Genomic DNA, 22,943 nt, shown 5'->3' with positions numbered 1-22,943 from the left:
AAGTGACAAAACATACAATATGCTCCTGTTTCAATTTAACAAAAAATAAAGACTAGCGTTCATTCCTTTTTATCTTTGGAAAAAATAGATGCAAATACTACAGATATAAAAACACATAGTGAGGTTCTTCCCCTTTCACATGTGAATACTCAAGTTGATAAAAGATGCAGAAAAAAGAACATTTGTCTAAGGCACATTGATAAAATCAGGTTGAGAAGACACACAGTCTCTCAGATAAAATGTTGAAGAGAGACAGACAGTTCTGAGAATCTGAAAGAAAACTGTCCTTCAGATAGAAATTCTGAGAGGACCTGTTTTAAGACAGAGCATTCAAAGATCAGGTGTTGTGGATTGCCAATCAATCATTTATATATACAACTCTCTTCAAAGTCTAGAAAGTTATAACTGATAAATTCTAAATAAACTATTTGGGGACTATGGTGTGATTTTTATAAGAATTGTTGGAAATGCACCTGACCAAAAGGTGAAATTTTCAAATTTTATCAAAAAAATTAGATACTCTGTCTAACTAAGGAGGTATGATTTGAGGTATTGGGAACTGAGGAAACTGTGACTCAATGAAGATGGAATCAGGAACAGAACCTAAGCATGAGGCAATGACAGACAGTGAAGAGTGGATATGTATAGAGAAGACAAAATATAGAAATTAACTAAAATGCCATTATTTTTCTGGAAAGGATGCTGATTGGTATAGAGGTATTGTTTTGCTGAGAGTTGTTTGGCTGGAGAAAGGCAGACTTGTCACTTGGTACTTTCCAGAGATTGAGTCAAGGTTTCTCTATAATGCCCTTCACTGCCCTGATTTGAAGGGGGGAAAAACCAGAAGGGAAGATAGACTTTACATTTGCTCTGCTGTTAGATGAAATATGACTTTGCTGAAAGGTGATTAGATAAAACAGAACCTCTCTCTCTCTCTCTCTTTTTTTTCCCCCCAAAGATCCAGGACCAGAGTCTTGGACCCTGGATTCAACTTCTATTATGCTTCTTTTCTGAGTATAGGTGACCAAAAGGTCATCTAAAAGGCAAAACTTAGAGGCAAATTTATGTATTCCAGAGATCTGGAAATGCACAGATTTGAGTGGAAAGTACCTTTAGCAAACAGAGAAAGTTTCTTCATTATAGAGGATGACCACCAATATTTTGCTTGCCAAAAGTCAAAGATCCATAAGGAATTATTTAGACAATGCAGAACTGAAGTGATATGTCAAATACTTCTTCAGTGGTCCTGAAAATTGAATCATCCTGATTGTTGGCTTTTAAGCTCAGTCTTCCATGAAAAATTAACAGAAGTTATAAGGTACTGAATCCAGATTTAAGTCCCTATTCATGCACACTTGTGAGTCTTTTTTTTTATTATTTCTTTTGTGTGGAGGAAATAAATAGCTGACTCATTAAGTATTTATTCTCTTCCCCTTTTTGTTTTTTTGGTTTTTTTGCAAGGCAATGGGGTTAAGTGGCTTGCGCAAGGCCACACAGCTAGGTAATTATTAAGTGTCTGAGGTCTGATTTGAACTCAGGTCCTCCTGACTCCAGGGCTGGTGCTCTATCCACTGTGCCACCTACACACCCCTCTCTTCTCCTTTTTGAAGAAACCTTAGACATGAATCATTCCTAAACTGTAGGTAATTTTCTCAGTGTAAAAATCTAAAATGTGAGAAAAAGGGAATCTAACCCATCTAATAGAAGACAGTTTAATGGACATGTTTAAATTCAGTCACCTCATGCATAAATCCAGAGCAGAAGTGCTCTTTAGTGGGGAAAAAAAAGAAGGTATGGAATCCCAGGTCTTGGGCTCTGCAGAGGTTATGTTTGGTAGAAAAGTAAATTCCAGCAATTGGGAAATGAGCAAACAAATTATAGTACATGTAGGTAATGAAATATTAAGGCACTGAGAAATTTCTATTATGAAAAATTTTAAAGGAGCATGACTTATATGAAATGTCACAGACTAAAGTAAGCAGAACCAGGGAAAATGATATACATGACTATTACAGTATAAATGGAAAGAAATTTTTTAAAAGAAACTGAAAGTTATGTAATTAAAATAACCAAACTTGGCCCAGGAGAGGTGAAGTACTATGGGTTGCAGAGCATTTTATACATTGTCAAACTTGGTTGATTTATTTCTTCTCCTGAAGTGTTTTTTACTACCCTTTTTTAAAAAAAAAATTCTTTGTTATGTGGAATGGTTCTCTAAAACAAGGTTGGAGGAAATTGGATTGTTGGGAACTGTTCTGGGTGGGAAAACTGTAAATTATCATCACCTGGTGCCTTTGAGCATCAGAACCTTGCTTTGCTAAATACCAAGGAAGTGGGAGTAGATTAGAGATGGCACACTTAGAGATTTTGATGGAGTTCTTGTTTTCTTTGTCATCCTTGTCTCCAGTCCCTCCAAAGCCGAGCTGGGAAAGATAAGGGAGTTCAGAAGTGGGACTCTACGTTGCATGATATAAAAAAGTTAATAAAAATGTTTGAATGTTTTCCTTACAAGTATTGGATGTAACTTAAGTTTTCAGCAATTAAAATGTGTTGCTGTACAACATATCCAACTGGAATCTCTTCAGTTTATAATAGGGCAGTCTAGTGTCCAGAGTCACTTAGCTACCTTTGACCCAGTTGTAGAATTTCCAAAAGACTGAGGGAAGAGAATCAGCTCTGTTTCTGGGGCAGGGACTTTGGGCAAAAGCTTAATAATCATTGACTAGAATGCTAATTAGGAAGGGTCTTTCTATCTTTGTCTAGTCTATCCTTTTTTGTTTTATAGATGAGTAATCTAAAGCCCAGAAATATGAAGTGATATGCCCAAGGTCCAAGTCCCCTAACATTAATTAACCTTTTTATTACAACCCACAGGAGGAGGGACAACACCCTAACTGTCCAGGGGACTCAAGGTTTCAGTTATCAAGTGGGGAGGAGCCAAGCCCCGCAGCACAGGCCTGGGAGCAGGAGGCAGACAGAGCATCCAAGCCCCACCTGGAGGGAAGAGTGGAGAAGACGAAACCTGAAGTTCCAGAGCTCTCAGGGGGGTCTTTCCTAGTCCTTGTAGCTTAGAGGCGTCTCCTCCCTAAACTACCATTATCTAGTTGATGACCATGTTTCCATAAAGAGATGTTAGATATTCTATAATAAAGTTATGTATTACACGTGTCCTCATGTTACGTGTTCTGTTTTACATGCATCCTGTCGAATAGACGGCTCCGTTAGACGGGGACGCCGAGACCCCCACCCCACTCCGGGAGGAACGCGCGGGGGAGGGGAGGGGAGGGGAGGGGAGGGCCGGGGAGGGCCGGGCCCGGGCCCAGCTCCTAGTCCTCCTAGTCCTAGTCCTCCGGCCCAAGTCCAGGCCGAGAGCCCCGCCCCGAGAGCCGCGCCTGCGCGCTGCTGGCCCCGGCTCGCCGGAGGAGCTCTAGGTAAGGTCGCCCTCTCCGCGCGGGAGCTGCCCGGCCGCCACTCTCCCCGCGGGCGTGCTCCTCCCGCACCCCAGCGGGCTTTGCAGCCCGGGGCCCCTCGGCTCCATCCTTCCTCGCCCTCACTGGGGGGTCCCGCAGCTGGAAGACCCTCGGGGCAGCCCCCAGCCCCGGGGAGTGCCGCCGAGCCTCGGGACAGACCCAGTCGCGTCGGAGGAGTGGGGGGCCAGGGCTCGGGACTCCCACCGTGGCGGCCCCCGTTTCTTTCCCTCTGCCCAGGGCCGGGGCCCAGGCTGCCAGCCCTGGCCCTGATTCAGGAGAAAGGCGATCGTGGAAAGCAGCCTCCCCTCCGCGGCGTCCAGTTATTTCAGTGGATGATCCGAGGGTCTCCAAGGCCCCTTCCAAACTGTAGCTCTTGACCTCCACTTGTTGGGCTGCTCGCCACCCAACGGTTCTCTGGAAATTCCACTCCTGGGGCCCGGAACCAAAAAAGATCACTCCAGGCACCGAATCTACCCCTTCTGGGGAAGAAACAGATTGTGGAGACTGGTGGAAGCCAGCTCTGTAATTGGTGTGCTTTTAAAGGGCCGGGCCAGGAGGACCACAGGTGGGACCGGACAAGAAGCTACCCTCCCGTTTAACCGGTCTGACCAGTGGAGTGAATGGGTTCTAGGCAGTTTTAGCAGCCAGGGCAAAGAGTGATGAGTCCTGGGGAAACCCTGAAGTGATTGTCTAGGTGACAGGAATGTTTCTGGCTGTTTCTAATCCTACGCTTTGATTCACATACTCTTCTGACAGCTGTTACATTCTCTGGCACTTTAGGTTGTTTTGTTGAAGCTCACGTAATTCAAATAATGAAAGAACTTGAAGTAAGACATTTATCCTGAGGCCTCCCACCTACAAGAACTTGGCTTGCCAAGTCTAGAACAAGGGGGAAAGGGATTGGTTGGGACCACTTCAAGAATCATTCCATTTACTTCCAATAAAGAAGGCTGTCGTCTCAAAGACAGAGCTGATGGTGTCTCAATAGAGACTTTTTTTGAGGTTTCTTTTTTTTTTTGGAGGAGGGGGTTATGTTTACTTTTATAATGACATAGTAATGTTTTTCTTGGCTACACTAAGTAACTTGCTTTCTCAATGAAGGGGAATGAGGTGGGAAGAAGGGAGAATTCATGGTTTTGGAAGTAAATATTGAAACTTATTTTTGCATAGCTGGGGAGAAAAATTTTTTTAATAAAAAAGAATCATTCTATTTAACCTTGTTCCTCTGGGCTAGACTCTGGAAAAGTTGGATAATTTTGAATTTTTGTCTACTTCTGGGCTTCCATCTCTTAGGCTAATGGCTCCCAGGCTTCGGCTGCTGACGTGGGATGTGAAGGACACATTGCTTCGACTCCGGTATCCAGTAGGGGAAGAATATGCAGCCCAGGCTCGGGCCCATGGGCTAAAGGTGGAGGCAGCAGCCCTTGGATCAGCCTTCCATCAAGCATATAAGGCCCAAAATCAGAAGTTCCCCAACTATGGGCTAAGCCAAGGCCTCACTTCACGACAGTGGTGGCTGGATGTCGTCTTGCAGACGTTCCACCTGGCAGGAGTTCAGAACTCTGATGTCATCGATACCATCGCCAACCAGCTCTACAATGACTTCAGCAAGTCTGAGACCTGGCAGATGTTAGAAGGGGCTGAATCTACTCTGAAGAAGTGCCGTGAACGAGGCCTTCGACTGGGTGTTGTTTCCAACTTTGACAGAAGGTTAGAAGACATCCTGGCTCACTGTGGTCTCCGGAAGCACTTTGATTTCATTCTGACTTCTGAGGCAGCAGGCTGGGCCAAACCTGACCCACGAATCTTCCGACAGGCCCTTCGTCTTGCTGATATAGAGCCCACCAAGGCAGCCCATGTTGGGGACCATTACCTGAATGATTACCAGGCACCCCGGGAAGTGGGCATGCATAGCTTCCTGCTTATGGGTACCAAGAGCCAGGACCCCTTTCCAAAAACTGTCCCTAAGGAACACATCCTGCCTTCCCTCTCCTACATTCTGGTTGCCCTCAACCACCTGGAGGACTCAGACTCAAAGCACTGAAAATTGGTGTGAAAGGGAAGTGAGAAAATCCCCGCAAGCTGAACCTACCAGGCGAAGAAAAGATAGTGGAAACCCCAGCCAGCAGCACCTACTGTTGGAAACATTGGCTCCTTCTTCTCATTTGGGCAGAGTGGGAGCTATTCTTCCTTCAGCCTCCATAGCAAGCTTCTATGGCTACCATAAAATCAATGAATAGAGCTAAGTATTGTGATTTCCTATTGCTTCTTATTCCTAGGATTCTAAAATATAGAACTGGAAAACATTTCAAAAGCACTTATTGTTTGTTGCAAGGAGAACTGTATTTGGACTAAGAGGACCTGGGTTCTAATCCCATCTTTGCAATTATATGACCTTGGCCAAAATACTATCTCTGGGCTTCTGTTCTTTCCTCTGATATATGAGTTAGATTGAAATAAAAGTTCTTAACCTTTTTTAGGGTCACAGACCCCTTTGTCAATCTGGTGAAAACTATAGCCCTCTTTAAAGATGTTTTTTAATCTGTAAGATATAAGATTAAATACTAAATTTAAAATATAAAAATAAGATCAAAAGTTATTTTTAAGAACAAATTCATAAATCCTAGGTTAAGACCCCCCCCTCCCACAACTAGATGATTTCTAAGGTCTCTTGCTGATCTTGTCCAACCTCATTGTAGAGCAAACAGCAAGTCCCAGAGATGATTTTAGGATACTCAACCCAGAAGTAACCTCAGAGACTACCTAATCCAACCCTCTCATTTTACAAGATTCAGGGAAGGAAAACAGGTTTTCCAAAGTAGGAGAGAGTTTGAATCCAGGTCTTCTTGACTACCAATCCAAGGCCATTCATCCTACATTGCTATTTTACACTTGCTTCTTACCCAGAAGCTAGGGAGGTGTGGGCTAAATTTTCACTCTAGTAACAGTGAGGAAGATAAAACCCAGGCAGCCAACAATTAGACCTTAATACAAATTCTCAAGGACCAGAGGCTAGAAGCACTGTAGCAGCCCTACAGAGGGAACTCTGTGGACTAAAGGGGTTGGGGAAAGCCCCATGGACATGTGGGGTTTGGCTAAGCAGAGAAGAGTAGGAAGATCATGGGTGTGTGGGGTGAGGAGAGAGGCCTAGAAATAAAAAAAATTAGGAGTGAGGGTGGCAGACTTAGACCTGATAGTAAAGACAAGAAAACCCACTGGGGTTTGAGTTTAGGAGTGGGAATGAACCCTCTACTTGAAGGCAGCAGGAGTCAGGGGTGAAGGAAGGCAGATACCTTGGGGAGGGAAGGGCAGCCTGTTATTCTGGCTTGACCACACCTGATGTCAACTTCCTGGACTGTCTATTCAGACAGTTCTGGCTTCCTGAGATCTGACTTTACTGTTGAGGACATGACTCAGGCTTCTTACATCTTTGAAAGCCAAACATTCAGCATGACCCATTAGCCTTTTTTTTCCTTGCAAGGCAAATGGGGCTAAGTGGCTTGCCCAAGGCCACACAGCTAGGTAATTATTAAGTGTCTGAGACCAGATTTGAACCCAAGTACTCCTGACTCCAGGTCCGGTGCTTTATCCACTGCGCCACCTAGCCGCCCCCATGACCCATTAGACTTTGGCTAGCCTAGCCACCATTTCAGATGATTGGAAATAGAGTGAGCTATAGGAAAAGAACATTAGACTCAGTAATCAGGATCCCCGAGTCCAAATATGACCCTTGTCATTAGCCATGTGATGCTGAACAAATCACTCAATCTCTTTGAGCCCCAGTGGTTTCATTATCTGTAAAAAGGGGGGTGATAGCTGTACTACTTAGCTCACAGAGCTAGAAAGAGCTTTGTAAACTCTAAATGAGTTTAAATACAGCCATTTACAAAGATAAATTTATTGTTGTTCAGTGATTTCAGGCAGGTCTGACTCTGTGACTGCCTGTGGAGTTTTTTTGGCAGAGATTCTGGAGGAGTTTCCCATTTCCTTCTCCAACTCATTTGACAGATAAGGAAAAGAGACTTGCCCAGAGTCACACAGCTAGGGAATGTCTTGAGGCCAGAATCAAATTTGGGAAGATAGTCTTAATGACTTCAGGCACTCTATCTACCATGGCACCCAGATGCCCAATCCCAAAGATAAATTAGTCTATTGAAAAATATAAAACAAAATTCTTTTGCCAAATATAATGTCATATTGATGAAGGTTAGAAGAACTATCATTAGTTTTGATTTTTTGTAGATGTTGCTAAAATGAAACCAAAGAATGGCTCAGCTAGGACCTTAGCATCCCTTCTTCCATTCATTTGTGAACATAGAAAGCAAGGCCAGGACTCCAATAAGGTGATGTGCTCAAGGGAAACATGTCTAGTGAATGACACAAGTACAATCCAAACTTCCTGCATCCCCAGCCCAGTGTTTGTTCTATCATTCCCACTTCCAGTTTTGGGAAGGTATATGTGGGTAGAGAAGGCATGTATTTTCTGTGCCTATTCTATGAATATAAGCTATAAGCTTCCAAAGGTAGGATGGGGGTGGGGGGGAGCTCAGGAGGTATGGCTGAAGTGGGGAAGAGAAATAGGACACAGGAATCCTGTCACCAGCAAATGACAGGACAGAAGAGACCAGGAATTTGATTTTTTTTCCAAAATCTTTTAATAATTTAAATGTTTCCCACAGCCAGGTACCTCCTCAGGAACCTGCTTCCTCTTCTTCCCCTCTCAAACTCCTTAATTCATGTGCCTAACCCATAGCCTTAGAGAATGGGTACTGCTGAGTCAGGAGGAGGTGGAAGACAGAGACATTTCATCAGACTGGGTTAGGGAAAAGCCATCAGCTACCAGCAAGACTGGCCCAGAAGTCTAGCTCAAGTTAGCACCTGGTAGAAGAAGCCTACCTAACTGAGCCTAGGATGTAGGGATCTATAGAGGACCCTGCATCCAGAAGGCAAGGGAGTGGATCTGGTGAATCCCCATACAGAAGAAAGGGGGTTATAAACACAGACCTGGCAGTCACAGGCTGTCATGGCCAGGGGAACCAGGAACCATAATTGCCAGTGAACTCTGAACATAAAATGTGAGAGCTAACGATCACCTTGGCTCACCTACCCTTACAGATGAGGAAATTGGTGCCTAAAGGGATCAAACCACCTGTTAGGAATCTGACAATGAGTTAGTGGCTGAGATAAAAGTAAAATTCCCTGTCCAATTTTCTTTCCACTACTTCCCTTTATCATTTTTCCTTGTTCTCCTATTATCAAGTATTTTAAGGATGGAATGATAGGAAAAATAGGCCTGTGGCACAAAGGGATGAGGGCAGACTCCTCACCAGGACCTGAAAGGAAGGATCCAGATTTGAAACTCATCTCAGCCTCATCTTCCCACTACTATCTACCACAGGTGATGGCTACTGGGCATGCACAATGGGGAAACCTGGCACCATGATGTTGAGGGTGAGTTGGGGGAGGGAGCCCTTTGAGCATCTTGCGACAAGCCTATCACTGAACAATGGAGATGTTCTGGTCAGCCACAGCAAAGACAGGAAAGATTGGGCCTTCAAACTGGGTATGGTAGGAATACAAGAGGGCCCCTGAAGTAGGCTCATAGAACAACAGCTCTCCTGCTGCCAAGTCCAACAACACCCCAATGCGATCTGGACAGCGCAATAGAGCCAGAGGCTCATACTGGCCACAGTGAAGGAACCGAAATTCCTGGTCATAGCGGGAGAAAACCCAGGAGAAGGCATTGTGGCCCAGGCGGGTATCACTGCCAGAGCCCTTTCGAGGCAACTGGCTCGAGGATACTCCCACCTTATAAGCACAGCTGTTCTCTACATTCACCATCCAGGCATGAAGCCCACTCTGGAACGAGGTTGAAGCCAAAGCATTGGGCCAGTGATCAAAGCGTTCTGGGCCATCTGCATAGGTCTTGGACTTCTTGGGGTTGAAGGTAAGAGTCTTCCTGTCCTCTGACAGCTGGAGAAAGGGACTGATGGTCCTCTCATCCACACGTATGTCCTCAGTACCTGTTGGAAATAATAGTTTTTATGGAAAATTCCCAAGTCCTTTTTGAGTTTCCCAACCCTAACCAACTCTCAAACAAAAGTTCCCATCTAAGCCTCCAGGTTTTTCAGAAACCATATAGTAATTGTCACCTGATCCTTATAACAACCCTATGAGGGAGACAGGACAGCTATTATTACCATATAGATGGTTATAATTATTGTTGTATCCTATACATATATTATTATAATACTTTCATATATCATACATATATTTCCCCTGATAGAATGTAAGCTCCTTGAGGGCAAGTCTGTTTTGTTTTTGACTTTGCTCCTCTAGTGCTTAGCATACTGGACTAAGTATGGAACTTTACTAATTGATCAATCCACATTTTACAAATGGGGAAACCAAGGCCTAAGAGGTGAAGTTGCTTAACTGAAGGCACAGCCCAAAAGTGGGAGAGCTAAGACTAAGGCTCAGTATTTGGTTTTTCTCATTAAACCACCTCACCTGATTTAGTCACAGTCCTCTATTAAAATATTAATATTCCAAAAAGAAATAACATTAAATCAGTTTGCACATAACTCCTTAAGGCATATTAATTTATCTTATTTTTTGCATTGATAGCTTTTCAAGACCAAAGACCTACAGAAGGGGAGGGTTGAATGTTTTGTCCTTAATTCTTGAAGAAGACCATGACATTAGGGATTGATGCCATGACAAGCACATGAATTGGATTTGAGTGAGGGAGATGTTGTACTAAGTCACCAACTACACTATCTCCTCCAGAGGCATCTGGATCCAGTGGCCAGATATAAATTTGAAGGGATGGAGATAGTGATGGAATCTGGAAGACAGAAAGACTACAGATGGCCCTGGACAAGAGGAAATCAGCGCCCAAGGTCACACAATTAGTAAATGTCTGAGGCTGGATTTGAACTCCTGTCCTTCTGACTCCAAGGCCAGTGCTCTATCTACTGTGCCATCTAGCTGCCCTAAATGGAAGGGTTAGTAGAGGGAATGAATAGGTCCAGACCAGGGACAGTGGCAGTTCCCCAAAAACAAAAGATGGGGAAGAATGTGACTGTATGGAAGAACCACAGTGATTTATATATCCAACCTCCCCCAGAAACATAGGTTTACAAACCCACAAAATCCTCTTTTTAATTATGATTAATATATATTAACCATAAAACACACTGTTTTCTAATAATGGTTCTGAGCCCATTTGACTTTGGCAAAACACTGACCTGAGAGGCAGCAGAGAACTGCTGATGCCCATAGCTGGGTCAGTAATGGGCTCCGCAGGCACTTCTGATTAAAATTTAACTTCTCTGATTCCTGGGGATCCAAGATTCCCTCGGCTTCCTCAGTCCTAATGAAAGAAAACATACAAGGTCACTCTGCAAATTCCAGAATGTTCTGCAAGGGACAAAGCCCTGAACCATATAAGAGAAAGAAAGTAGACACCAGAAAGCTCCCCCCCTCCTCCAGGATCTTCAAATCACACATCCATGGAAGAGATCCTCAGGGGATCACCATCATAGAATTCCTGAGGCATCCAAAGGAGGGAAGGGAAGGAATAGGAGACTTCCTTTACCTACTTCCAATATCAGTAGAACTTCAGTAACATATCTCGGCCTTCACAATTTGGCATAGTGTCATGGATCTTGAGAATTCCTGCTCCAGATCATGATTTCATCCCTCCACAGGAACTGTGGAACCAGTATATATAAACACCCAGGAGATTCATGTCTTGCTATCTTTAATGGTTACAAGGGAGAGGATGTGAAATATGAAATAGGGCCACTAATCTTTATACTTTAGCTGTGTTAGTTTATTCAGATCACTTTTTTTCTTCACTGGCTGAAATTAATGAATTATATGAAAAGGAGATCTGAAGATGTGCATAAATAAGAAGAGGAAAAAGAACTTGGAAATAAAGGGTGAAAGTTATCTCAGACCTTCCCTTATTGTTTTGCTCAAGGGGCATTCCCTATCAACGTGGACTTTGGGTTGCTCCATAGACCCTTGCCCCACAGCATACTGCCATCTTGGAACTCTAGAAACAGCCAATCCTGACAGTCCCCTTCCCCAATCTCAGGTGATTATTGCACCTAAGTAAGAAGTGATCTTTCAGAGAGGCAGCTTGGTGCAATAGAATACTGGACCAGGTATATGAATTTGAATCCTATCTCTGACACTAATCAACTGAGAGACCCTTAGCAAGTCACTTTCTAAACCTCAGTTTTTTCATCTATAAAAGCAGGGGGAAGGGGATTGGGAGGGGAACAGACTCATTGATGCTTCTAAGTCTATGAACTCAAACTTCTCATAGGTCTTTCTTTAGATTCTTCCTTTACATTTCCTTTCTAATTTGTATTCTAATTGTGCATGTCCAAGTCATATCTCTCTCTCTCTACTAAGTTATGAACCCTTGGGATTTCATTTTATATCTTTCCATCCTCAACACTACTAAACAGTGTCTTTGACACTGCTGTTGCATAGTGAAAAGTCTGTTGAATTAACTATGGTCACCCTAGCTTTCAAGTTTTAATGGCCACAGCTCAAATAGCCTGGAAGAAACTGATTTCAAAAAGAGAATCACACATGGGAAAATGAAGACACCAAAGAGAAATAAAGCAACAAGAGCCCCAGATAAGAGCAAAGCTAGCTTTCCTGCTGAGTTTCTGGCCAACAAAGCCTCTTTGTAATCAAGACAAGAGAGGAACTGTCTCTCCTCCTCACAGTACTGCATCTCCAATTAGCTGCCCATCCTAGGCCGGGCCCTCCAGTTTGGGGTGGGGGCAGGGATAGATCATTCAAGTCCCTTTCAGAGCCCTCAACCCTTCAGGAGCAAAGCTCTCACTCCAGACTTATGGAGTTCTAGAGGAGAGGGGTGGACAGAAAAAGAATTCAGATAGCTGGACATGTCACAGTTTCAGATCACAGCCTAGACCAGTCGGAATGAGACACATCAATTTACCCTCCCCCATCTCCCCTCAGCAGAAGACACTTCTCAGTTTGACTAGTAAGGTTCCATCAAGTCACCAAAAGACTTCTAAAAGCTGCTCTGCTCCACACCCTCATCCAATAGATGACATTGAGGTATCAAAAGAAAGTATACAGATTCAAACTGGTAACAGTTGTGGGGAAAGTACCTGAATTTCTCAGCCTGGTCCCAACTACCCATGTAGGAAAACAGCAAAAGAAGGCAAAGAGTATCATCATCATATACCACAAACTTCCATGCTTGATTATGTCTAAAATCCTTAAGTTGAAAAGTAACAATTAAAGTCTTGAATGGAGAGATCCCAGAGAACTATTCAGTCTGATATTTATTTCAAGAGTTTTATAGGATTAGAAACTGGAAAGGACCTTTGGGTCCATTTAATTCATTTCTCCATTCATCTTCTTATAGAAGAGAAAACTGAGACTGTCAAATAAGTGACTTACTCAAGAGTAATACAAGGTAGTTACAAAACAAGAACCTGAATTTGGATTTTGTATTGGCCATTCTTCCCACTATAGATACTGATTCACACTGATCTGCTCTGGCTTTAGGTTTACACGGGTTCTGGGAAACAAGTCACTGACTCACCTCTCAAAAATCTCTCGCTCTGATTGCTGTAAAGAAAAAATATTTAGCAAGTTAGATATTTTTCATGACATTGAAAAGTCTGCATTTTGTCATGAAATAGATACATTAAACCCAGTTTGAGGCAAGAAATAAATTATAGATCATTCTCCTTGCCTGAATCATTTGTCAATTGTCCTGGAATTCAGACCTCAAATAGGATCATGACAAGGACACCAGAAGTAGAAGGTCTAAGAGAAGGACTGGAGAGTCCTATAGCCCCTGCTTCTGGATATAGTGGTCAAATGTACTTCCAATGGCCCACTATATCCTACAGTATAAGATTTTTATTCTTCAACCTGGCCCTTCACAATCTTCCTCCAACCTCTTTTTCTAGCCTTACCTCTTACTATTCCCCTAAATGAGCAAACCCTTCTGCTCTAGACTTACTCTTCCCCAAATATATCTGCCCTTTACTACCTGCAGGCTTCTGTCAAAGCTGCTTCCCACACCTGAAATATCTTTTCTATTCCTCTCTACATATTGACTCCTACCCAACCCTCAAGTCCCACTTCCAGGCATTTTCTTCCCACCCCTTCTCTCCCCCAGCCCAGTGATCTCATCCTTCTCTCAAGTCCTACAAGACTCACTGTCTGTACCCATCTTGCATTAATATATATTCTCCTATATTATTCATTTCCTTTTCCTATAATTAGTCTCACCAACTAGACTTTGGCTCTTCCAGGGCAGAAAACTGTGTTTTGCATGTCTCCTACTCTTTCAAGCCCAGTTCAGATGATTACTGCTCCAAGAATCTTTTCCTAATGCCTCTGACCAATAGCTTTCTCCCTCAAACCTTACCAGGGCATTCATCTTTTTGGATTTTATAATGCTTTTAGTATCGTATTCTTCTACTAGATGGTAAGCTCCAAGAGAACAGGGACTATTTGTTTAATTTCGTTTCTACCCCAACATCTAACATGATTCTTTTTTCACAGTAGATGCTTAAAAAACATTTGTTGAATGAATAGACAGATCTCAGTATCCCCTACAGAAGAAAGCCATAAACTTGTAAGACTATCATTCATATTTTCTAACTGAATGATTGACTAACCAATGTCCATTAACAAATGGAGATATTTACTAAACCTTCAAGTAGTGATTCTAAGCAGGACAAGTAAGATGCCTTCACTGCTGCTCCCTCCTTAGACCATACTTAAGGCAGGTGATCCCTTTGTTTTGTTTTCCCTCTAAGGATCATATGTAAATAAATTGCACTTATGATTGGTACTTTCTTCTTGCATGTCTCTCCTCTCACTGGAACCTTCCCAGAGAAGAAAGGGAAGGTGAAAGTTTTTAACATTTTCCTTTCTTCCAAAGGAAAACAGTAGGCATGTATCTATACTTTGCTAGAAAAAAAAATGCCAGTTGTCCCTGTGGTCGTCCCACCTTAAGGCTTAAAAAAACCTGATCAAGAAAATAAAACTAGGAAAAAAATGTTTTTTTTCTGAATGGTTTAAAAACAGGGGGATGATGGTGAGGGAATCAGGGGCTATTGAGAAGACTAATTAAAAACTCCAAAATTTTCAAACTTTTTTTCCAAGCCTTTACATCTACTGATTCTCATCCTTGTACTATGTTTGACACACAGTACTTAATGCTTTTCCATTCATTCATTCATTCTATAACAATCAATTTTAAGAGCAAACTATATATATAAAATGTGTGTGTATAATATAACAAATACAAAATATACGTATTATACATTTGTAACCCCATTCATTTCATGACATTCAATCTATAAAAGACCCTAGAATACAGTATATTTTTATTTCCCCCAAAATTTTCATTGCAACATTTCTTCCCTCATCCACCCATCCCTAAATGAACTAAAGGAAACTTGTATCACAAACTACTCCCAATCCACCCATACCCTGACTCTCTAGCCCTGGCTTACAATAAGGCTGTGGTCATCAAGATCAGTGAGCATGCCCACTAGTTTGGTACGGATGGTGCCGAGCTTCTGTAAGGCCTCTGTCCAATGGGACCGCTGGGTCAGAATGCTCTGGTGGGCTCGCTCCTCCTCTGTGTGTACCTGCTCCAGCAGCCGCTGTTCCTCACTCTCACACACATTCTTCACCAGGCCCAGCCTCTGGATCACCACCTCACGGGCCCCACTGGCCATGGTCTGGAGAGAATAGGGCAGAAAAGAAGTCAAAGGAAAGTTTTAAATTCCAACAAGTCAAGGGCAGAAAAACAGGTTGTCAGTTCAGTATGCTCTAGCCCTGATCCTACTTCTGCTGCTATCTCACCTGCTCATAAGCACCTTTCTTCCCCCTCCTCTCCACTACCCCTTTTATGTACTCTCTTACTCCATTAGAATGCAAGCTTCTCAAGGGCTTTTAATAAATTTAAATTTAAATTCCAGCATTTAATAAATGTTCTGTTTAACTCACAGTGTAATCAAAGACAAATCTTATCACTTCTCTGAAATTCAGTCCCCTCATCCATAAATTCAGAGGCTTTTCTACACTATTTTTTAAAGTCCCACTCTGTTCTAACATTTGGTGTTATAAGGTTCCCTCTCATTTTAACATCCATGATTCTATTCTCCACTGCCTTACAAGAGTGTACCTTGGGGCAGCTAGGTGGCACAGTGGATAAAGTACCAGCCTTGGAGTCAGGAGTACCTGGGTTCAGATCTGGTCTCAGACACTTAATAATTACCTAGCTGTGTGGCCTTGGGCAAGCCACTTAACCCCATTGCCTTGCCAAAAAAAAAAAAAAACCTAAAAAAAAAAAGATTGTACCTTAGTCAGAAGGGGAAAGAGAGCTGAGCATAGCTGACTCATTAATAATTAGTTTTCACTATTGTGGATACAACTCAGAGTGCATAACCCACTGTAACCTTAACTGAATAAGGTGAAAGAAGAGGAAGTGAGTTTAGAGGGGACATAGAATAAAGGGGGAACGGACGTTAGCAAAAATGTATGAGTCTGGGGAATTATCTGTGATTTCTAATCTTGCTTTTAATATCTGAAACCTTGTCATCAAGACAATTAAAAACAGTATTTTACAGCCACTGACTCTTGACCCCTATATAGAACTAGAGGTTAGACTACTCTAACAGATGGGGGGAAAAAAAAGCCAAGGCTCAGAGATGGCAGGAAGGAAGTAATCCTTCCCAGGATATCTAGGACATCTGCTCAGTAGTGATAGAGCCAGATACCCATGTTAGGATGACAATGAAGAGAAGCTCCAAGCTCTGGCTTCTTGTGATCAGAAAAGCCAGGATCTAGGCCCAGGGATCCCAGGGTCATCCTTTTGGGAAAGGGGTTGGGGGAATAAGAGGGAAGTTACCGCTGCATTTTGGTTTTTCCGAGGCAAGACTTCAGCCATGTATTTGGTGATGCCAGCACTCTGTAGCTGCAGCTTTTCACACTGATCCACTATCTTATTCTGAAAAAAGAGACAACAGTTGAGGTCTGGACATAGGCTTTCACAACATAAGTGTTTATTAAACCCTTACTTTGAGAACACTTGGCACCATCTTCTCCCTACTTCCAAGCCCCCCTCCCACTTTAATACTTTCTACATGCCACTATCTGAAATCTACCCCTTTGGTTCTGGGCAGTGAACTCTACTGAAATGTCAATTGACAAAGAAGTGAAGCCCTGATCCTTTATCACCAAGTCAAGATGGTGACGGGAGTAGGCCCTGAGCCCTAGAGGAGTAGAGGGTAGGAGGGAGGACTAGAAATGCTAAAAGACCAGCAAATCATAGTTTTGCCAAGACCTGTGTCTGGTGCCTTCTCTGATGACTGCTATGATGGATCCCAAAGTAAAAGACACTCTTTGTCCTGAAGGAGCTTACAGTCTAGTCATGGAAAAAAATAGAAACTTCAAAGCCCTTTCACAATCCAGTTCCAACCCGTCTTTGAAGGGTAATTTCACACTCCTCCCTTTTTCCAAAACAGGTTTTCTTTCAACAGGTTTATTTGCTATCCCTCATTTATGACATTCTATTTCCTTCCCAGGTACCTTTGCAAAGGTTGTGTCCTCCTGGTATGGAAGGCACTCCCTTCGTATTCCTACTTCTATAGATCCTAAGCACCCTTCAAGTCTCAGCTCAAGGATCATCCCTTAAAAGAAGCCTTTCCTGATCAGCACTCCCAATAGAGGGCAGCTAGGTGTAACAGTGCATTGAGTATGAGACCTGAGTTCAAGTCTGACCTCAGACAGTTATTAGATGGATGGCCTTGGTCAAGTCACTAGACCCTGTTTGCCTCTTGTTTCCTCATCTGTAAAAAGAACTAGAGAAGGAAATGGTAAACCACTCAAGTACCTTATCCAAGAAAACCCTAAATGGGGTCAATAACCCTCAAATGAAAGTTAATGTTCCTCCCATATATATTTAAATACATTATCTGTATTCTTTGTCTTCCCACCCAACAATAACAACAAAGTAAGCTTCCTTGAAGGCAAGGGCTGTTTTTCTTAGTCTCTATATTCCTAGACATACCATGCTTAATACATGTTTATTTTGTACCTACTGCCAGGTACAAAATAAAAGTTTATTCCCTTCCTCTTCCCTAGAACAGAAAGAAAGACCAATACAGGATGGAGAATTGCCCAAGACAGGATATGATGAAAAGAGACAAAAAGGGGATATAAGGTGGTCAAGATTATTATCTTTATGTATCAGAAAAACAGAAGGGATTTTACTTGTTTCTGTGGCTCCAGAAGGCATTAGGATCAGAGGGGGAAGTTGAAGGAATTAGATTTTTAGCTCAACAAATAGATTAGTTCAAAAAGATAGAGTAGGGAAGAAGGATTCCAGTCATCCACTGGAAAGGGTGACCTTCAGGGAGGTGGTTCCTCTGACAGATCAGATTTTTGTCTTATCTTGGGAGGGGGATCTGGTAGGCCTCCAAGCCACTTCCCATAGATGCCTCTTCTACAGCCATCACCACCAGTTTCTCCCCATGGGCTGGGTTAGGTCAACTTTTGCCTTATAAAGTTGGGGCCCAGCCTCCACAACACTTCCACACCTGGACCTTACCAGCTCCTCCAATAGGCCAGCAACTAGCCTTGCTTGATTATATTTGCAATTTAGAGCTCTATCTGCCTATCTACCAATCTATCTATCTATCCAGCCAGCCCATACTCAAAATAATGACCACAACTCATTATTCCCTTCCCTGGACAATGTGAAGCTGGACTACTAATTATTCCCAAATTCTTTATCCCATCAATGTAGTGCATTCCCTCCTCAAATTCCAATGGTTGAAAGTTTTTCTTTCTTCAAATTGGATTCTTCAAGATCCAATTCAGAAATAACACCTCCAAAAAGACTATCAAACTTCTCTTGATCTCTTCAATTAAAAGTAATTTTTTTCCCTCCTTTCCCATTTTGATTGTTTTAGAGTTGTTTCAGTGTGTCCAGCTCTTCATGACACTCTTTAATATTTTCTTGGCAAAGATACTGGAATGGCTTGCCATATCCTTCTCCATCTCATTTTATATATGAGAAACTGAGGCAAACAGGGTTAAAAGACTTTCCTAGGGTTATATAGCTATATAGTTTCTGAAATCAGATCTGAACTTAGAAAGATAAGTCTTCCTGGTTTCAAGTCAAAGTGTTCTATTCAGTGTGCTACTTAGCTGCCCATACCCCTTTATAATGTATAAATGATCAATGTAAAGGAGAGCCCATTTTGATATTTCCTTTCCCTTTACATTGATCTCTTCTTCAAAGTTTCTCTCCCTTTCTATTATTAAACTGTAAGCCCCTAGAACAGGAATTTGCTTTTATTTTTTAATTTGCCTCAATCTTTGAAACAATGTATTTAGATGATTAATATCTCTTGTTCAACTGAATAAAATTAACTGTCATAAAGTGGAGTAGGTCAGCATTTGATAATGCAACTGACTCAGAGAGGTGAAAAAAATCCAATCACATAATGAAATATTATTGTGTCAACAAATATGAATTATTCAGAGAAAATTAGGAAAACTTGTATGAATTGATGCAAAGATAGGACCAGAAGAATAATACACAATGACCACAACAATGTAAAAAATTCTTCAGAACACTAATCAATTCAGTGACAAATTGTGACTTTGGTGGACAAACATAGGAAGTATGCTTCCTATATCTCCACAGTTAAAAGGTTCCTGACCTGGACTCTGCTGAGTCCATGAACTTGGATGGGAAAAAGATTCATCTTCATTTTCAACAAATGTTGGTTTCTTTTGTAATCCTATGTATTTTATTTTGTGCATTTAAAAATATTATTTTGAGGAGGAGGCCAATAGACTCTGTGTAGGTTATGATACACAAGTGCTTCTAGATGGACAGACTTTAGGAACCATGACTACATGTCTGAAAGACAGTCATGGAGTTGTGGTCATTATCAGAAAATGGACTGGATAGACACAATGGGCAAATAAGAGCATTTATTTAAATTTATTTTACTTGACCCCAGGGGGTATAAGTAGGACCAATATGTAGCTAGGGAGGAAGTTAGAGGGAGACAACTCCAAAAGGAAACATTTCCTACCAATTAGTACAAGTAACAATTCACACTAATATAAGCACTTTTAAGATTCCCAAAGTGTGGGTATGCAAAAGGGGAAATGGGCAGCCCAAGGAAGAGTGAACTCCCTGTCATTGGAGGTCTTCCCAGCAGAAACTGAATGGTCAAGATGGAAAAGCTCTGAGGCCTCAGATACCATGCAATCCTGTTTCACTGGCCCAGCTGCTGTTTGTGCAAGAACTTAAGCTGAGTCTCCAGAGGCTGCCCCCATACCTTCAGGCTGGACTTTGGGGTCCAAGAAAAAACATTTATTTAGCTAAACTATAAGAAAATATCATAACATCTTATATCATCTATGCATTTTGAGGCCCCTTTTCTGAATTTCTATGGTATGGAAAGAGTAGAAGAGAAAACAAACAAAAAAAAAAAAACACTTTTCAGGGTTTATTTTCCAAGCCTAGTCTGAAGGGGTCTCCTTAATGTCCAGCAACTTGGAGGTCTGGGAGGTCCGGCGAAAGAGACTACCTTGGCCCAGAGGATACCAGTTAAGTTCTTATAAAGCTAATGTAAAAGAGGGGATTAAAAAATTAGTTTCCCCCCAGATCCTTCAAATCTCTCTTTTACCTTATTTTATAAGCAAGCTAATGGCTGTGCCTAAAGGAATTGGAGGAGCCCAGCTACCAATTACACTGTGCCCAACCCAAGTTTATCCAGGTGAAATCTTGTTAAAAATCAACACCATAACAGCCAAGAAGGAATAAAGGCAACAGGAAACCTTTTTGCACTATACCATCCAGAGGTTTCAATCCATCTCTGGCAATGTGTGACACTGGAAGAGTCACCTCAGCCCTGAATCACATTTTCCTCATATATAAAAAATTAGAGGATTAGCCTTCTCTATCTAGATTTAGTTCAACAAAAATGCCTAGATAGAACACTGTGAGAAGTTCTAGGGATACAAAACAAGGCCAAAACATGACAGTCCCTGCCCTCAGGAAGTTTACACTATAACAGGCAAAGGAATATATACAAAGAAAGCTACCTGGGATAAATAGGACAAAATTAAAAGAGAAAGACTGGAATTAAGAGGGGTTAGGGAAGACTTCTCTATTGAAGGTGGGCTTTTCTAGATGGTATAGTGGATAGAAGGCCAGGGCCAGGAGTCCGTTAGACTCCTCTTCCTGAGTTGAAATCTGAATTTAGCAGTGTGACCTTGGCCGAGTCACTTATCTTTTTGGCCTCAGTTTCCCCATCCGTAAAATAAGCGGGAGAAGGAAATGGCAAACCGCTCCAATATCTCTGCCAACCCTCAATGGGGTCACGAGACAGATACAACCGAAAAGCAATAAAGGCGGATGACTTCTAAATTGCTTTCCAGCCGGGTAATTCTCTCTCTGGGGAAGTCAGGCCGTTTTGCTTTGGGTGGTGTTTACCAGTGTATCAGCCGCGGGTCTTCTTTGAGCATCCGTGGCAGGAACTTTTCCTGCTGCCTCCCTGAGCCCGGGCTGACCAACAGCAGCTCCGGCCAAGCCGGGGCCACCAGCTCTGCCTGCGGCCACCTCCACAGCAGCCCCCGGACTGTTTCTTCCTACGCCCCCCAGTTACCTGCCCTTCCCAGCCGGCTGCCCAGCTCCCGGCCTGCCGGGCTCTGCCGTGCCCAGGCCTTCCGCTCACAGCCCTGCCTTCCCGGCTGGCAGGAGGCGGCCGCCCACTAGCTGCGGCTGGGGCTGAGGCTCCGAGCTCCGGGCCGGCCCCGCGCACCTGCCCGGGGCTGAGGCTCCGAGCTCCGAGCTCCGGGCCGGCCCCGCGCACCTGCCCGGGGCTGAGGCTCCGAGCTCCGGGCCGGCCCCGCGCACCTGCCCGGGGCTGAGGCTCCGAGCTCCGAGCTCCGGGCCGGCCCCGCGCACCTGCCCGGGGCTGAGGCTCCGAGCTCCGAGCTCCGGGCCGGCCCCGCGCACCTGCCCGGGGCTGAGGCTCCGAGCTCCGAGCTCCGGGCCGGCCCCGCGCACCTGCCCGGGGCTGAGGCTCCGAGCTCCGGGCCGGCCCCGCGCACCTGCCCGGGGCTGAGGCTCCGAGCTCCGAGCTCCGGGCCGGCCCCGCGCACCTGCCCGGGGCTGAGGCTCCGAGCTCCGGGCCGGCCCCGCGCACCTGCCCGGGGCTGAGGCTCCGAGCTCCGGGCCGGCCCCGCGCACCTGCCCGGGGCTGAGGCTCCGAGCTCCGGGCCGGCCCCGCGCACCTGCGAGCGGCCCATCCCGGAGGACCCCAGTGCCGGAGCCCCCCAGGCGGGGCCCCGCTCCTTCCCCCTGCCCGGGCGCGCTCACCCGCAGCTCCTCCGCGCGCTCCTCGGCCCTCCGGACCAGGTGCTCGCGGCACGGGCCCTCAGGCGCCCTGCAGCCGGCGCACACCAGCCGCCGCTCGGCGCCGCAGAACCATCTCAGCTCCAGGGAGTGCCGCGGGCAGAGGGGCGCCGCCTGCTCCGGGGGTCCGGGCTCCGCGGCCGGCCGCCTCTGGGACATGACTCCGGCAGCCGCTGGGCCGACTCCACCTGTCTCAGGTGGCCGGGGCAGAGGGAGGGAGGGCGGGGCCGCCCCGCCCGGCTGGCCCCGCCCCGGCCCGCCCCCTCCTCCTCCAGCCGCGCGGCGCAGAGCCCGGGAGGCTGGGGCCGGCCGGCCGGCGCCCCGCCCCTGCCCCCCCCCCCCGGGGAAAGCCCCCTTCGGGCACCCCAGCCCCGCAGTCGCGGGGGCCCCCTCGGGGCGGCCTGCCGACCACACGCAGCATTCCTGACCCCGACAACTTATCATCCCTAGTCAGGTGTAGACTCTGATAGCGCTGGATTCCGGGAATCCTTCCCATCTCCCGATCTTGCACCCGAGGAAACCCAGGCCCGGGACGGGAGGCGTCCGGATGATACACGTAGCGCGTAGACCCGGCCTTCTGCCCCTTAGCCCGCCTGCGGCTCGGCTCCAAAACCTACCGCGATCCTGGGACTGTGCCTCCTCTGAGGGTCATTGCCCCCATCCGGAATTCACTCTGAAATCTAGCAAAGTAGGGTTTAGGAATAAGTTCCTGCCCAGATTCCCACATGTGGGTGTTGGGGTTGCCAATTTTTCAAAAAAAGGACTCTATAATTTGGATCACTGAAAATGGAACCCCCAAACAAACAAGGAAGGGCAGCTAGGTGCCACAGAGGATACAGCATGGGAGTCAGGAAGATCTGAGTTCAAATGTGACCCTCAGTAAGTCGCTTAACCCTATTTATCTGAAAAAAATGAGCTGGAGAAGAAAATGATAAATCATTCCAATATTTTTGCACAGTGGAGAATCACTAAGAGTCAAAACGAATGAACAATAAAAACAA

At 44.5% G+C, this 22,943-nt stretch overlaps 2 protein-coding genes across 4 annotated transcripts; one reads left to right on the top strand and one right to left on the bottom strand.

The window, feature by feature from the left end:
• The first annotated feature begins 3,377 nt into the window (after positions 1-3,377).
• Positions 3,378-6,004, top strand: HDHD3 (haloacid dehalogenase like hydrolase domain containing 3). Of its 3 annotated transcripts, none has more exons than XM_074211125.1 (2): positions 3,378-3,431; positions 4,764-6,003. In XM_074211125.1, exon 2 carries the CDS (start codon positions 4,768-4,770, stop codon positions 5,512-5,514), a length of 747 nt encoding a protein of 248 aa, XP_074067226.1. In that variant the 5' UTR covers positions 3,378-3,431; positions 4,764-4,767; the 3' UTR covers positions 5,515-6,003. The 3 variants fall into 3 exon arrangements, with proteins under 3 accessions (XP_074067226.1, XP_074067225.1, XP_074067227.1); XM_074211124.1 differs by lacking the exon at positions 3,378-3,431 and adding an exon at positions 3,448-4,297 and having other exon boundaries at positions 4,764-6,004; XM_074211126.1 differs by lacking the exon at positions 3,378-3,431 and adding an exon at positions 3,448-4,035.
• Positions 6,005-7,174: 1,170 nt separating this feature from the next.
• Positions 7,175-22,101, bottom strand: BSPRY (B-box and SPRY domain containing). The gene is made up of 6 exons (XM_074211123.1): positions 21,907-22,101; positions 16,408-16,506; positions 15,005-15,235; positions 13,072-13,097; positions 10,721-10,845; positions 7,175-9,493 (listed from the first exon to the last, which is right to left on the bottom strand). Exons 1-6 carry the CDS (start codon positions 22,099-22,101, stop codon positions 8,967-8,969), a joined length of 1,203 nt encoding a protein of 400 aa, XP_074067224.1. The 3' UTR covers positions 7,175-8,966.
• Positions 22,102-22,943: the final 842 nt, after the last annotated feature.

This window comes from Macrotis lagotis, chromosome 1, assembly GCF_037893015.1.
Source record: "Macrotis lagotis isolate mMagLag1 chromosome 1, bilby.v1.9.chrom.fasta, whole genome shotgun sequence".
Taxonomy (NCBI): domain Eukaryota; kingdom Metazoa; phylum Chordata; class Mammalia; order Peramelemorphia; family Peramelidae; genus Macrotis; species Macrotis lagotis.
This window is presented reverse-complemented; position numbering and strand designations above follow the sequence as displayed.

Bases quoted from the DNA above. Each gene is read 5' to 3' on its own strand.
- HDHD3 (XM_074211124.1), top strand. From the start codon at position 4,768: ATGGCTCCCAGGCTTCGGCTGCTGACGTGGGATGTGAAGGACACATTG.
- BSPRY (XM_074211123.1), bottom strand. From the start codon at position 22,101: ATGTCCCAGAGGCGGCCGGCCGCGGAGCCCGGACCCCCGGAGCAGGCG. The intron at 16,507-21,906 runs GTGAGCGCGCCC...CTCTTTTTTCAG, and splicing joins AGCGCGCGGAGGAGCTGCGG to AATAAGATAGTGGATCAGTG. The intron at 9,494-10,720 runs GTCAGTGTTTTG...TATTTCCAACAG, and splicing joins AGTTCTCTGCTGCCTCTCAG to GTACTGAGGACATACGTGTG.